General features: G+C 40.6%; 1 protein-coding gene across 4 annotated transcripts in view; it reads right to left on the bottom strand.

Annotated features, from left to right (window-relative positions):
• LOC117361545 (ecto-NOX disulfide-thiol exchanger 2-like) overlaps positions 1-14,239 on the bottom strand; it is a 323,082-nt gene that overhangs the window by 133,566 nt on the left and 175,277 nt on the right. For all 4 annotated transcript variants that reach the window (XM_033947012.1, XM_033947013.1, XM_033947011.1 and 1 more), the window contains exon 9: positions 12,491-12,605. In XM_033947012.1, the coding sequence (XP_033802903.1) occupies positions 12,491-12,605 (115 nt within the window). The remainder of the gene's footprint in view (positions 1-12,490; positions 12,606-14,239) is intronic.

Below are 14,239 nucleotides of genomic sequence, written 5' to 3'. Positions count from 1 at the left end.
TGGAAGAACCCGTGTGGAGTCCCACAGGGCTCCCCACTCTCTCCTACACTTTTTAATGTGTACCTCCTTTCGTTGGGTTATTGAATGAGTAAAATGGGCTTGAGGTTGTTCAGCTATGCTGATGATATTACAATAGTTGTCCCATGTTGTAATACGTTATCCAAGTTTATTGAGTCTGTGTTAAACATGATGGAATCCTGGATGCAAGAATTCAAGCTGAAACTAAATCAGGAAAAGACTAAACTCTTTTTTGCGTCATCACAAAAGATTATTTTTGAACCAATAATTAAGATCAATTCAAAGTCATTTACAATAAGCCCTACAATTAAAATCTTGGGAGTGTTTTTTGATCAGTGCTTGACTATGAAAAATCATATAGATGCAGTAGTTCAGAAGGGTTAGTATACCTTATGGAAACTTTGTACCATCAGATCCTATTTCGATGTTACCACCTTCACACTCTTAGTTCAGCCATTACTTTTGAGTATTCTAGATTACTGTAACGTTGTATATTTGACAAGTACTAAGAAAAATTTGGCCAGGTTGACTTTGGTTCAAAACACAGCAGTAAGAATGATTTATGACCTGAGGAAGTACGACCATGTAACTCCTTATTACTGTAAGTTGCATTGGCTCCCATAAGAAGCCTGGGTGATTTTTAAGTTAGGATGTTTATATTATAGTCGCTTTTGGTGTGGCCCCACTTTATCTTGTTGATAGATTTGTTATCATGACACATGAGAAGAGTAGAAAATCTCATGCCCTATTTACGTTCCCTTCAGCTAAGGGCTGTAAAAGTAAGAAACATCATGGGCATTGTCTTTCTTATCAAGCAGCTTACCACGACAAAGATTTCCGCCCTTTATTGATTAGATCTACATCTTATACACATTATAGAAAACTTCTGAAGACTTTTCTTTTCTCCAAATTTTTGGCTAACTAAATCTCTGTGTATTACATTATCTTTGTATTTTCTCATAGCATAATCTTTTGTTAGCCGCATTGAACTTGGGGTTATATGGTCTAGAAATTTGTTATTATGTTATGTTTCCAAGTTAACCTCATTGACTGATGACCTCATGAGGTGGTGTCAAGCGGGAAGGCACTCGCGCATGCATGGTGCGGGCAGTCTTGAAGCTTTCTAAAGCTTAAAGTAGACTTTTACACTGTCCGTACAGGGCTCTGTGGATGACATCACCCACATGTGAAAATATGCTGCCTGCTTGTATAAGGATAATGATCTTTTCCATGCAATTTTCCATTTCTTCAGTTTGTACCAAAGCAATCGATCTCCAATGTAACAGAAGACGAGAATGAGGGGCACAGGGAACTTCCCCAGAGATAACTTACATTTCTGTTCTGAACTCATGAAAAAGAACAATAGTTATCATGAACTTGCAACAAAGTGTATCAATGAAACAACCTGCTATGTGCAACTAGTACTAACACAAGGAGCTCCAACGCTCAACAAATTAAGTACTTTATTAGTAATTAATACATATTCATCCAACTGACAAGAGAAGAACTCCAGTTACAGAGCATAGAGTTGTCTGAGGCAGAAAATAGGCGAATTGCAAAACCCACATAGGGTGGGCCATACAGACACCTAAACAGAAAGATTATCCAAGTAAGAACTTAATCTTTCATTCTGTTACATAAACACAGGAGTCTGTATATTAGGCGACATACCAAAGCTGTGTCAGACATTTAGAGTGGGACAGATGAGCCCGCCCACTAAACCGAGGAACCAAGAGTGGTGTCCTCTTGAGCCGCCATGCCCACTCTGTAGAACCATGTAAATGCATGGAGAGTAGACCAGTAATCTGCTCTAGAGATCTCTTCAGGTGGAACTGCCCGGGATTCTGCCCATAAAGATGCTACAGTTCTGGTTGAATGAGCTTTGAGAGAAATAGGTGGCTGGAATCCATCTGGCGATAAAAGTCTTGGAAGCTGGTCTACCTCATCTTGACTGACTGGTTATAACAAAAAGATGGTCGGAAAGTCGAGAATCATTGGTCCTTTCCAGGTAGTGGAGTAAACTCTTTGCACATCCAACTTCTGCAATATCTTATTTTGCTTAGCTGTACCCGTTGGATGAAAACACAGGCAAACAAACCTCGATAGAAAGGAACCTTCGATAGAAAGGAAGGTACTATACGCAGTGAAACCCCAGTCTCTGTGATCCTGAGAAAGGGCTCTCTGCAGGAGAGAGCCTGAGACTCCGAAATCCGTCTTCCTGAGACTATTGCCACCAGAAATACCATCTTCATTGTGAAAGCCAGAAGGAATGCCTCTTGGAAAGGCTCATATGGAGGCTCAGAAAGGCCCTTGAAGACATTAAGATTCCAGGACAGAAAAGGCTGGTGCATCGGAGGCTGTAACCTGAGTGCCCCCTTCAAAAACTAGTTCAAATCCAGATAAGATACCAGCAATAGCTTTCTTCCTCAAGTTTGGAAGCACAAGAGGCCTGCCAACTGAACTTTGGAGCCTTTTTCTAATCAGGCTTGTAGAAACACCAGAATTACAGGAATTGGCGCCTCAAAAGGCTCTGGTTCGCCAAAGATCAAGAAGAGCCTTTTGAGGCGCCAATTCCTGCATCAATGGCTTTTTTGCTCAAAGAAGAGTCAAAAGGACTACCTCCAAATAACTTACAAATTAAGACCATGCGCTCAAGAGCCATGCTGTAAGACCAAAACACTTTGAGTTCTCCTGAGTAGGAGCTGAGAGAGGATTTGCTAAGGGGAAGAAAAATTCCATTGGAATATCTTATCTGCTACTAGTCAAACTTGGGAAAAGGTAAAACTTGGGCTTCAAGAGGTTATTTCATTGTCCTTCTCTTTTTTAGTTCAGTACACTGCTTTTACAGCAAAGTCAGTTTAGGCAATAGTGTAGCCTTTAGAGTCTCTGTTAGGGTTTATATATATAAAAAGTGTTTTTAGTCTAGATTAGTATTTTAGGTTGCATTTCAGAGCATTGGATCAGATTAGGGCACAGATAGCAGTTGAAGAAAGTCTTGTTTAGTGTTTAACTCCTGCCCATCTTTCCTGCTCCCACCCAACCCCTGGCCTGATCTCTAACTTATAGTTCCTTGAACCAATTAGAAGGCTACAAACATAATTAGCTAGTAATTAGCTCTTAAGAAATTATCTAAGAAATCCCAAGAGGATTTTATTTTCACTTCTTTTTAGTTTATGATATATTTTTTAATCTCACTTATTGTTTTACCACTTATTTTGTTTTATTTTATCATTCAAATTTCATTTAAATTTCCCCAGAATTCTATTGCTTCAACGGTTCTCCCTCTGCATCTATTCTTATCTCCCCTCTCTTTAACCTTTCAAATTCCTTTAGATCATTGTAATCTTATTAGTATGTTTATTTTCTTATTTTTCTCCTCTATCTCTATTTTCTTTCTTTATTACTCTTCTAATTGTCATTTTTCCTGGTACTTTAGTTAGATTGTGAGCCTTCGGGACAGTAAGGGAATTTCTAAGTACCTATCTTACTTATAATTTTAATGCACCAATATATTCATTGTAACCCGTTCTGGGCTCTTTTGGGAGGACGGGCTAAAAAAATCGAATAAATAAATAAATAAATGCTGCAAAATAATAATAAAAATTAAACATTACCATAACCTAACATATAACTAGCAATCTAAGGGGAACTTTTTCTTTTATTTTCTTATTTGAATTGTACCTTTCCCTCACAATTCTTGGAATTTTATTATATCTTTTCTATTTTAATAATTGTTTACTCAGGTACTTTAGCTAGATTGTGAGCCTTCAGGACAGATAGGGAAATTCTAAGTACCTGTATTTTATTATAAACCGCTTAGATCTGTAATATGCTTAAGCGGTATATCAAATGTTAATAAAACATAAAACTTAGAATACATATTCTAACTCCCTAACAACTTTAAGCAAGAAATCAGCAATATTAAGATGCAGGCAGCAGTTCAGCATTAAGATGGGGGCTATCCAGTCTTTTGCACTGAATGGCACATGTTTGATTATCTCCCAGTTGGTGAGAGGTCGTATGTGTGTGCTCGGTGCAAAGAGCTCCTAGCACTCAGGGAACAGGTCCGATCTCTTGAGGCTAGAGTAGCAGATTTAGAAGAGCTAAGAGAGACAGAGAGGTACAAAGAGGAGACCTATAGAAACATTGTAAAAAAAAGTACCACCTCCAGTCTGGCAGCTTCTGTGCTGCCTCAGAGTAGGGAAGTCTTCTTAAAGGAGAGTATCACCCTGCTGATGTAGGGGGCAATCCTATAGCCATGACCTGCCCACCAGGGGATGCATTGTCCTCTCGTACCAAGGATGTGTCTCCAGGGGCTTCTGCCTAAAAAGGAGGGTTAGGACAGCTGTTATAGTGGAAGATTCGATCATTAGGCATGTAGGTAGCTGGATGGCTGGTGGACATAAGGATTGCTTGGTTACTTATCTGCCTGGTGCAAAGGTGACATACCTCACACGTCACTTAGATAAGACTTTAGACAGTGCTGGGGAGGAACAAGAGGCTGTGGGTTCAAATCCCTCGCTGCTCCTTGTGACCCTGGGCCCTTGTGACCCTTAACCCCTCATTGCCCTAGGTACCTTTGAGAGAATGTAAGCCCACTGGGACATATAGGGAAATATGATAAAGTACCTGAAGAGAAGCTTATACCCACTTGAACAACATCCGGACCTCCAAAAGTAATGGGAGCACTACTGTTGCCTCCCTAACTGTACACATAAACGACTGCAGCGGCATTGTTGGAGAACACTCTGCTTTTTTTTCCAGGCACTTCTCCAATGCCCTCAATGCTAAACAACTGGTTGTAGCTTCCGATGATTTATGGACCACTTTCTCTGCAGGAGAGTCTATTGACCCTGCACTGGATGACCGCCACAATGAGCCTCCCAGCCCAACAAGCTGGCATCAGTAATTAAGAGTCACCCAAGAGGAGATTTGAAGGGGCAAACCTTTCAATAAGGAGTTCCCCTGAAGCCTCCAGCGCAAGCTATTTCTCGCATCCCCTATCCAGAGAAGCTGCAGCTGGAAGGAATAACGCTGCAGAGACCACCTGGAGAGCAGGGAATCCTGGAGGTGGCACATATGCGTCCTCACCCAGGGAGCTACCTCCAGGGGGCATGCCATTGAACCCAACACCTGGAAGTAATGCCAGACCATGGGACTTAGCATTGCTAAGAGCTCTGAGATTTGCTTTTCTGAGTTTCTGCTTGTGTGGCTCAAGAAGAAAGGCACTGTTCGCAATATCAAAGCAGACTCCCAAATACTCCAAACATTGGGTCAGCTCTAGATGACTTCTTGAAGTTGACTATTCAGCCCAGATCCTGTAGGAGATTCACAACTTGTCGTACTACCTGCTCGCCCTACGGTCCTGAAGCCAATCTGATCAGCCAATCGTCCAGGTATAGGTGCACTTGTATCTCAATCCTGCGGAAGTGAGCTGCGACCACCACCATCACTTTGGTGAAGGTGTGTGCAGCCACAGCCAACCCAAAAGGCAGAACTGCAAACAGGAAATGGCTCTGAAGGACATGAAATCTCAAATATTTCTTGTGGTCCGGGAAAATGGGAATATTAAGATATGTCTTCGTCAGATCTAGGAAGGCTAAGAATTCCCCCAGGGATACTGCTGCAAATATGGTATTCCACAGGGGACTGCTATTCTCCCTATTATTCAATCTCTACTTTAGACCTGTCCTAAACATACCCGCAAATATCAAATACAGATACACTCCTTCGCGGATGACATCCAACTGTACCTACCGCTAGAAATCCATGACACCCAGATTGCGAAACTCCTAAATTGCCTTTCGGAAATCAAAAACTGGATGTCCATCAATAAACTACAACTAAATGCCTTCAAGACAAACTCTTTTGGATCCACAAAGAACGCTGAAACTATGCCCACTCCTCGTTGCGCTGGGACTTGACTAATATAACTGTGAAAGACCAAGAGTGCAGCCTAGGAATGCTCCTTGACTGAAACTTGTAGCTTTCTGACCATATCTCCTAATTTTAATACCTGCGACAACTCCAAAAAATAAGGAACTACTTTTCAGAGTCTGACTTTGCCCAACTACTCTATGCCTTAGTACTCTCCCGCATGGATTACTGCCATGCGCTATTCAATGGTCTTACGGTGAAGAATGTACGACGACTCCACCGGATGCGGCGATAAGACTTCTAAAAAACCTCCGTGCCCATGACCCTGTCTCCCAAGCTCTAGCATCGGCTTACAGGCTGCCCGTAGCTAAACGTTGTGTTTTCAAGGGCCTGATGCTAGCATTCAAATTCTTGCATGACATGGCGCCGGGCTACGTGCCTAACCAGTCCCTCTGCTCCCAGGATGAAATATGCCTCAAAACGTCCCCTGGTCGTGCCCTTCAACTGCAAACTGCCAAACAACAGTCCTACTCCCTCTTCATACAAAGCCACTGGAATCAACTGTCACTACAGATCAGATCCCTTCAAGGACTCTTCAACTTCAGAAAAGCAATAAAAACATACCTCTTCACCTAACCCCCTGCCCTTGACCCATGGCTACAAAGAAATGTATATTGATACCAGAACCAGTATGTGTCATGTAAGGAAGACTTACATTGTAAAATCTTGCACTGTTAACTATGGCAAATCTACCCACTAAACTGTCCATGTGTGTCAAATTAGGATAAAACTTGTACTGTAAGGATAACTATGGCAAATCGTAACCGGTAAACTATATATTATGTACCGGTATATTAAGAACATAAGAAGGTGCCTCCGCTGGGACAGACCAGAGGTCCATCCTGCCCAGCGGTCCGCTCACGCGGCGGCCCATCAGGCCTATCGCCTGAACAGTGGTCCCAGACTAATTTTGTAACTTACCTCTAATCCTATCCTTATAACCTACCTCTACTCCTATCTGTATCCCTCAATCCCTTTGTCCTCTAGGTACCTATCCAAACCTTCTTTGAAGCCCTGTAGCGTGCTCCTGCTTATCACTTCTTCTGGTAGCGCGTTCCATGTATCCACCACCCTCTGGGTGAAAAAGAACTTCCTGGCGTTTGTTCTAAACCTATCCCCTTTCAATTTCTCCGAGTGCCCCCTTGTACTTGTAGTTCCCCATAATTTGAAAAATCTGTCCCTATCTACTTTTTCTACACCCTTCATGATTTTGAAGGTTTCTATCATGTCCCCTCTAAGTCTCCGCTTTTCCAGGGAGAAAAGCCCCAGCCTTTTCAGTCTGTTAGTATATGAGAGGTCCTCCATACCCTTTATTAGCTTAGTTGCTCTTCTCTGGACTCTCTCAAGTACCGCCTTGTCCTTCTTGAGGTACGGCAACCAGTACTGGACACAGTACTCCAGGTGCGGGCGCACCATTGCACGATACAGTGGCAGGATGACTTCCTTCGTCCTGGTCGTAATACCTTTCTTAATGAAACCCAACATTTTGTTTGCTTTCTTTGAGGCTGCCGCACACTGTGCCGACGCCTTCAAGGTTGTGTCTACCATCACTCCCAGGTCTCTTTCAAGGTTGCTCACCCCTAGTGGTGAGTTTCCCATTTTGTAAGTGAACATCGGGTTTTTTTCCCTACATGCATGACCTTGCATTTCCCTATGTTGAAGCTCATTTGCCACTTTTACTACGTTTAAAGGCAAATCTAGGTCTGTTAGTGAATACCTGATGGTAACTCAATAGATGCCAATGACGGCTGATGATATTCTGTATATGAGTAGACAGAGGGGAAAACGGTAACACACAGGAGGTGTCCAGGTAGAAGAAATATGATGACTATCCATAAAAGAGGTGATCCAGATGCATTTATTTCAGTGTTTGAGAAATTGGTTCTTAAACATGTTGATTCTCTTCGATGTGAGAAAAGAAATTACCTTTTAACCTAACACGTGAACAGAATTTGGCAGTTAAAGCCCTTGCTCAGGATTCTTCTATTGTGGTCACCCCTGCTGACAAAGGGAGTGCATTGTTGTGCTGGACACCTCTACGTATGAGGCAGAAGTGATGCGTCAATTGTCTGATTCCAATGTTTATTCTTGCTTGACTGATGACCCCACCGTGGAATTTCAAAAGGAGGTGTTTGCTCTGTTATCTCGAGCACAGCAGGAAGGGTTATTATCCTCCAAAGAGTTTAAATATCTATATCGCCAGTATCCCATTTTCCCCAATATTTATTTTTTGCCTAAAATCCATGTCTATAGTTAATCCTCCTGGTTGCCCTATTGTTTCTTGCAGTAATTCCCTTTTTGAACCTCTATCTCAGTTTGTTGATTTTTTTCTTCAACCGTTTGTCTTTAAAATTTCTTCTTACGTACGGGATTCCATGGACTTTATTTCTCAGATTGTGCAGTTGCATATTCCTTTGGATATCAGGGATTCTGTCTTATTAGTCACCATGGACATCTCGTCTTTATATACAAGTATTCCTCAATCTGAAGCTATGCGCACATTAGTATGGTGCTATCTGAATCTGATCTGGTGGGTAATCGTTTAGATCTTATTTTGTCCATGGCTGAGTTTGTTATCAATAAGAATTATTTTAGGTTCAAACAACAGTTTTATGTTCAGAAAAAGGGCGTCGCTATGGGGGCCAAGGTGGCCCCTTCGATTGCCTATTTATGGCAAATTTTGAGGAATCTTTTGTTTATTCTTCTGAATTTTTCTCCCAGGTATGTTATTGGAAACGGTACATTGACGATATATTTTTCATATGGGGGGGATCCCATTTTGATTTGGACAGATTTTTGACATATTTGAACCACTGTGATCAGAACATCCAGTTCACGATGACGTATCATTTTAATTCCATTAATTTCTTAGATATTCAGTTATATTATGACCAGGGACAGTTCAATACTTCTATATTTCGTAAATCTACTGATACCAACACAGTATTGCATACCGTAGTTATCATCCCAAGCCTTTACGTGATAGCATACCTACTGGTCAGATGCTCAGGCTAAAACGCCTATGCTCTTCTAGCAATGATTTCAAAACTCAGAGCCAATTTATGTCACATAGATTCAGCCAACAGGGTTATCCCACTCTTGTGATTAAATGCGCAGTGAAGCGCGCTTCTCATGCTGACCGGCAGTGGCTTTTTTATCCTAAATCATCTCATGAGGTTTCAGATTGTAGGACCACGTGTGTGTTACCGTTTTCCCCTCTGTCTACTCATATACAGAATATCATCAGCCGTCATTGGCATCTATTGAGTTATCATCAGGTATTCACTAACAGACCTAGATTTGCCTTTAAACGTAGTAAAAATTTAAAGCATCGTGATTCCACTCCGGTTTTTGCCAGTGGTGAGCGTGGTCACACTGCTTGTGGTCAATGCCGGTATTGTCAATATTCTTTGAGCACTGATAAAGTTTTCATTCCCAATGTTAATATTTGGTTTTCTCTTCAATCCAGTACAAATTGCAATTCCACCCAGGTTGTCTATGGGATTTTTTGCCCATGTCAGAAACTTTATATTAGCCAAACAAAAAGAGCCATTAAAATCCGTATTGCTGAACATCTTAGTTGGAGAATGAGGCTCCATTGGTAGAGCACTGGGTTCAATTCAATCATTCTTTATCTGATTTGCGATTTTGTGTTCTCAAACAGCTTGCTGTCAACTCTGGGGGGGATATCACTCGCTTACTTATGTATCAGGAGCAACGGCTGATTTTTACATGGCAAAATGTCATCTCCAATGGTCTCAATAAAGAGATTGAGTGGCTGACTTCCCATTGAGTATATGGTTGTCAGTTGTCTTTCTCTTTGGATTCATTAAAGTTATTTTTGTTTTGGCTTCAGCTGCGACTTATTGCCTTGCCTTTTTTCAGTCTCTATACTGCTGGGTGTGGCAGCTGTGTACTCAGCGTGCTCTTTGCATTTGGTTTTGGCTATCTTGTCTGGTTTGTTTGTAGTGTTTGTATGGTGTTCTGTGTATGCTATTCTTTGAAAATTTTGTGATATTTTTGCAAATTTTAAATTAATAAATATGTACAATATTTCTAACTTTGTAATTTGAATACATTGCTCTGATATTATACTATTTTTTTGTGGTATATACCCTTTAGGGATTTATTTTTCTTATCTTTGAGATTTACTTTTGAATCCCGTTGTTTATTGGTTGTAGCTCTCTGTTTTATTTTTTGTTTAATATAGAGCATTTGCCACATAATCCAACCCCTCCAGCACCAGCTGGGGCAGATGTCCTCCTCCTCAGCAGCACATAATAGTCCCAACAAGGATCCCTGTTTCAGTTGTATGGAGACACCTTCCTCAGGGGACATGCGAATGTTTCACTGTATGTTGTTGCTCAACTACTCGCGTGTCCCCTGAGGAAGGCGTCTCCATACGCCGAAACAGGGATCCTTGTTGGGACTATTATTTGCTTAATAAAGATCTTTATCACTGGTTGAAAAGACACCACCCTTGCCTTTCTTTGTTTGACTGTCCTTTTTCGAAGGCGAGGTGCTCTTCTGTTGGCCTGCTTAAAATTCAAGACAACCACTGCCAGCGAAATAGAGTCATAAAACAGCCCATGGGGGTTCCCCTGAAGTTTAAAAAAACTCAGCGAAAGGGATTTTGGAAGAGGGAGACCCTCTGTCCCCAGAAAAAGATCTTTTTCTACCCCCCCCCACCCGATTTCCCCCATAGAGAATAATAGGCTGTATTCACTGTGCTTTGCTGGTGCCTGCCTGCATGAGCTTTGCTTCAGCATGACTGCATGGAGTGGACTTTCTGCTTCAAATCCTTAACAGAATTAACCCACAACAACTTCAGGCTGCCAGTCGGACAGATCCCAACTGAGCACTCAACCCCCAAAGATCCTTGCGGTGCGACGGAGGGAGGTTAAAATGCAGCCAAGCTCCCTGAAATTCAAAGGGAATAACACTGTGGCCCCACAACCTATGCTCAAGCTTCTAATAAATCAGAAGGCAAACTAGCTACCAGGGGACAGAGCCAGAGCCTTGATGAAACCCAAAGCAGGCTGGTTCATCAGTTACACTTGGGAGTTGCCCTGCAAGCTACAGTCCATCTTTGCAGAGTCTGCATCCTCTCCCAGGCAGAGTAGTCCCAGAAATGGATTCCTCTGGGAACCGAAGCCTCAAAAACCCAGAAAATACTAAAAACAACAACAACAACAAAAAAAAAACCAAACAGAGCAGATCAGAACACACCTTCTCAGTTTGCTTGCACAAGGACAAACTGAAGAAGGTTCTATACTCCATTGGTGAAGGAGTAAGAGCTGAAAGATGTGATTGACATCCTTCTGCAAGCAGTTCACAAGCAGAAGACAATATACAGACTCCTATGTTTATATAACAGATGAATTAAATGTAATGCTCAACAAATATCTTAAGTTTGCCTTGCTGTTATTTAACCAGATTGGTCCTCATGAATCATAGTGGGCAGCAGGCATTACGCTAGACATTTTGTGAAAATATTATAGTAGGTCCCTAGTAATGAGGTTACACATGAAAGAATCTCTTTCTGGCTTCCAGAGCACCATTATTTATTTATTTATCCAATTTTCTATACTGTTCTCCCAGGGAAGCTCAGAACGGTTTACATTAATTTATTCAGGTACTCAAGCATTTTTCCCTGTCTGTCCCAGCGGGCTCACAATCTATCTAATGTACCTGGGACAAGTCTGACAAAGATGGCAAAACAAAGTTTACAAAGTATGGTAAAAATATAATATGACAAAACATGGTATGGTGAGACATAGCATGGCAAGCATAGGTCAGCAAAACACAGCACGGTAAACACAGTATTACAAAGCATGGCTAACTTAACCCCTCCCCCTTTTACAAAACCATAACAGTTTTTTAGCACCGGCCGTGGCAGTAACAGCTCTGATGCTCACAGGAATTCTATGAGCATCAGAGCTGTTACTGCCACTAAAAATTGTGCTATGGTTTTGTAAAAAGTGGGAGGATTAGTATGACATGACTAGTATAAATGGTTAGGCAAGCATGCATGATGAAACATAGCATGGAATGACAAACATTATAGCTGCCAACCACCATGAAGAGGACAATGCTGACTCCTTTTCTAAAGAATTAGAAACCCTAAGTACTAACATTACCAATTATCTGCAAAAACATTTTTAATACTTATTAATGAATCCATTTTGGCCCCAGGGCCTTGCCATTAGGCAGGTTCTGGATGGCACACTGTACTTCATCCAAGTCAGCCAGGTGAAAAAGGTATCCCCTCCTGAACTTCACTGAGGCGTGGTAGTGTTATCCCCTCCAAGTACTGATGAATGCCAACTTCAGTGGCAGAAATATCTGGGGAATCTAGTTGAGTGTAAATTGAACAACGATTACTACCACAAAAGCCATATGAAATGTTAACATCCCTTATTCATCTCTAATGGAAAAATCTGAGTATGTCCTGATAGCTGATTTGATTTATGGGCTAAGAGGTGGATGGCTCAAGGAGCAAACCTATCTTTAGAGACAAATGGAAAAGTTTTACCTGATTCTTTAGTTTCTTTGGCCTCTGCAGGATTTTCAGGTTCATCGTCAGACATTTCCATTGCTTCTTCTCTTCGGACACCCATCAGTTGTTGACTATGAATGCCCTGTATCTCCTATGAATCAAAAATTAATTAGAATGAATTGTAAATCTGCAATTTTGAAGTCTGTCTGGCTAAATAAGGCATATAGTTTAAGATGAAAATACATCCCATTATGCCTAAATTTGAAACTGTTTGGTGCAGAATTACTCCAAGGATATAGTTTGAAACAGTAAAGGCTAAACATAATATACTGGTATATTCTGATCTATAATTAAGAAAATATTTTATATGTTATAAATTATTCACTTTTAAAATTAGCCAACACAAACAAAAACTGAATTTTATTTGTAAAGATCTTTAATTATTTAGAGTTCCTTTTAGTAAGCCGCGGTAGAGGCTTCTCCCGCAGTGAAGTGCTAAATGCTCCGACGCTGCACCAATGTTCACAAATGGCTCTACTGAATTTCATGAGTATAGGAACGCTTCGGATCCTGGGCCACTTCATCTCAAAGCACAATATTTGTCATCTAAAGTGGTCTAGCATTTTGTGACATCTACCCATTATCTCTTAAGAACTCAAGACTCCTGATGCAGGCCTGTGTGGCCGAAACATGTACATGTCGAGTCAACTGAAGTGAATAAAAGAGATTTGAGAAATACATACAGCTCACCAGTCTTGATTGGGTATCTCCACTGTTTGGTTGTGTTTAATTCATGGAGGTGTATCTCCTGTTTTGCACTTTGGTCTACCGAATAAACATCATAGGCATAAAAATTTTCCACCGTTTACCAGAAAACCAAAATACTTAATACTTTTATAGCACAATTGGAAGATTAGGTTTTTGCTTTCAATAACACTGGCCAACCCTAATTCCTCATATGTTAGACCTATTTCTGGGTATATTTGACCTGCTGATTCCAAAAATGGCACCAGTTTTCTCCTATAAGCTCTAGTTTTTGAGATACAGAACATGTACCATATACCACTCTTCATTCTGCTCACCCATTAAAAAAAAAATCAGGATATTTTAATGTAGTGTTTAAATTAATATCTTTTAAGCATGAAGGAAACATTAAAAATTAAAAGAAAAGTGTACAACAATAAAATCTACTTATTTTATACCAAAAGCACAAGTTTATGATACAAACTTTCCAGTCATTCAACACACAGGAAGCCCCTTTTGTAAGACTTCCGAGAGTGGGATCTGCCAGGACAATCCCGCATAAGATTCCAACAATAGTCTGCCATCATGCGTGCATCCCATCTTCCTTGGTATCTGGCTTCCATTGTTTTTATGTCTTGGTGAAAACTTTCACCTTGCTCTTCGCTTAAGTTTATGTTTATTTTTATTTAAGATTTGATATACCACTCCTGCATTTTACTGACCTAAGCGGTTTACAATGTATCAAACTAAAATTAAATTAGGTACTTGAGAAAAACTACCCTATCTGTCCCGAAGGCTCACAATCTAGCTAAAGTACCTGATAAACTAAAAATAAGTAATAACAACATATAATACATTTCCAAGATCAAAAATCAAAGAAATAGAAAATAGAAATAATGAAAGAAGATAAAAAATTAAAAATAAAATAAAACAAATTTAAGAGATAGAAAATTCTCTGCAGCGGCCTGATAGCAAATAGTCATATTTTAGTGCAGGTCTTAATACAACTTCCGGCACAGCATACTTCACAGATCCATCACT

The sequence above is a fragment of the Geotrypetes seraphini genome, chromosome 5 (genome assembly GCF_902459505.1).
Source record: "Geotrypetes seraphini chromosome 5, aGeoSer1.1, whole genome shotgun sequence".
In the NCBI taxonomy this organism is placed as follows: domain Eukaryota; kingdom Metazoa; phylum Chordata; class Amphibia; order Gymnophiona; family Dermophiidae; genus Geotrypetes; species Geotrypetes seraphini.
This window is presented reverse-complemented; position numbering and strand designations above follow the sequence as displayed.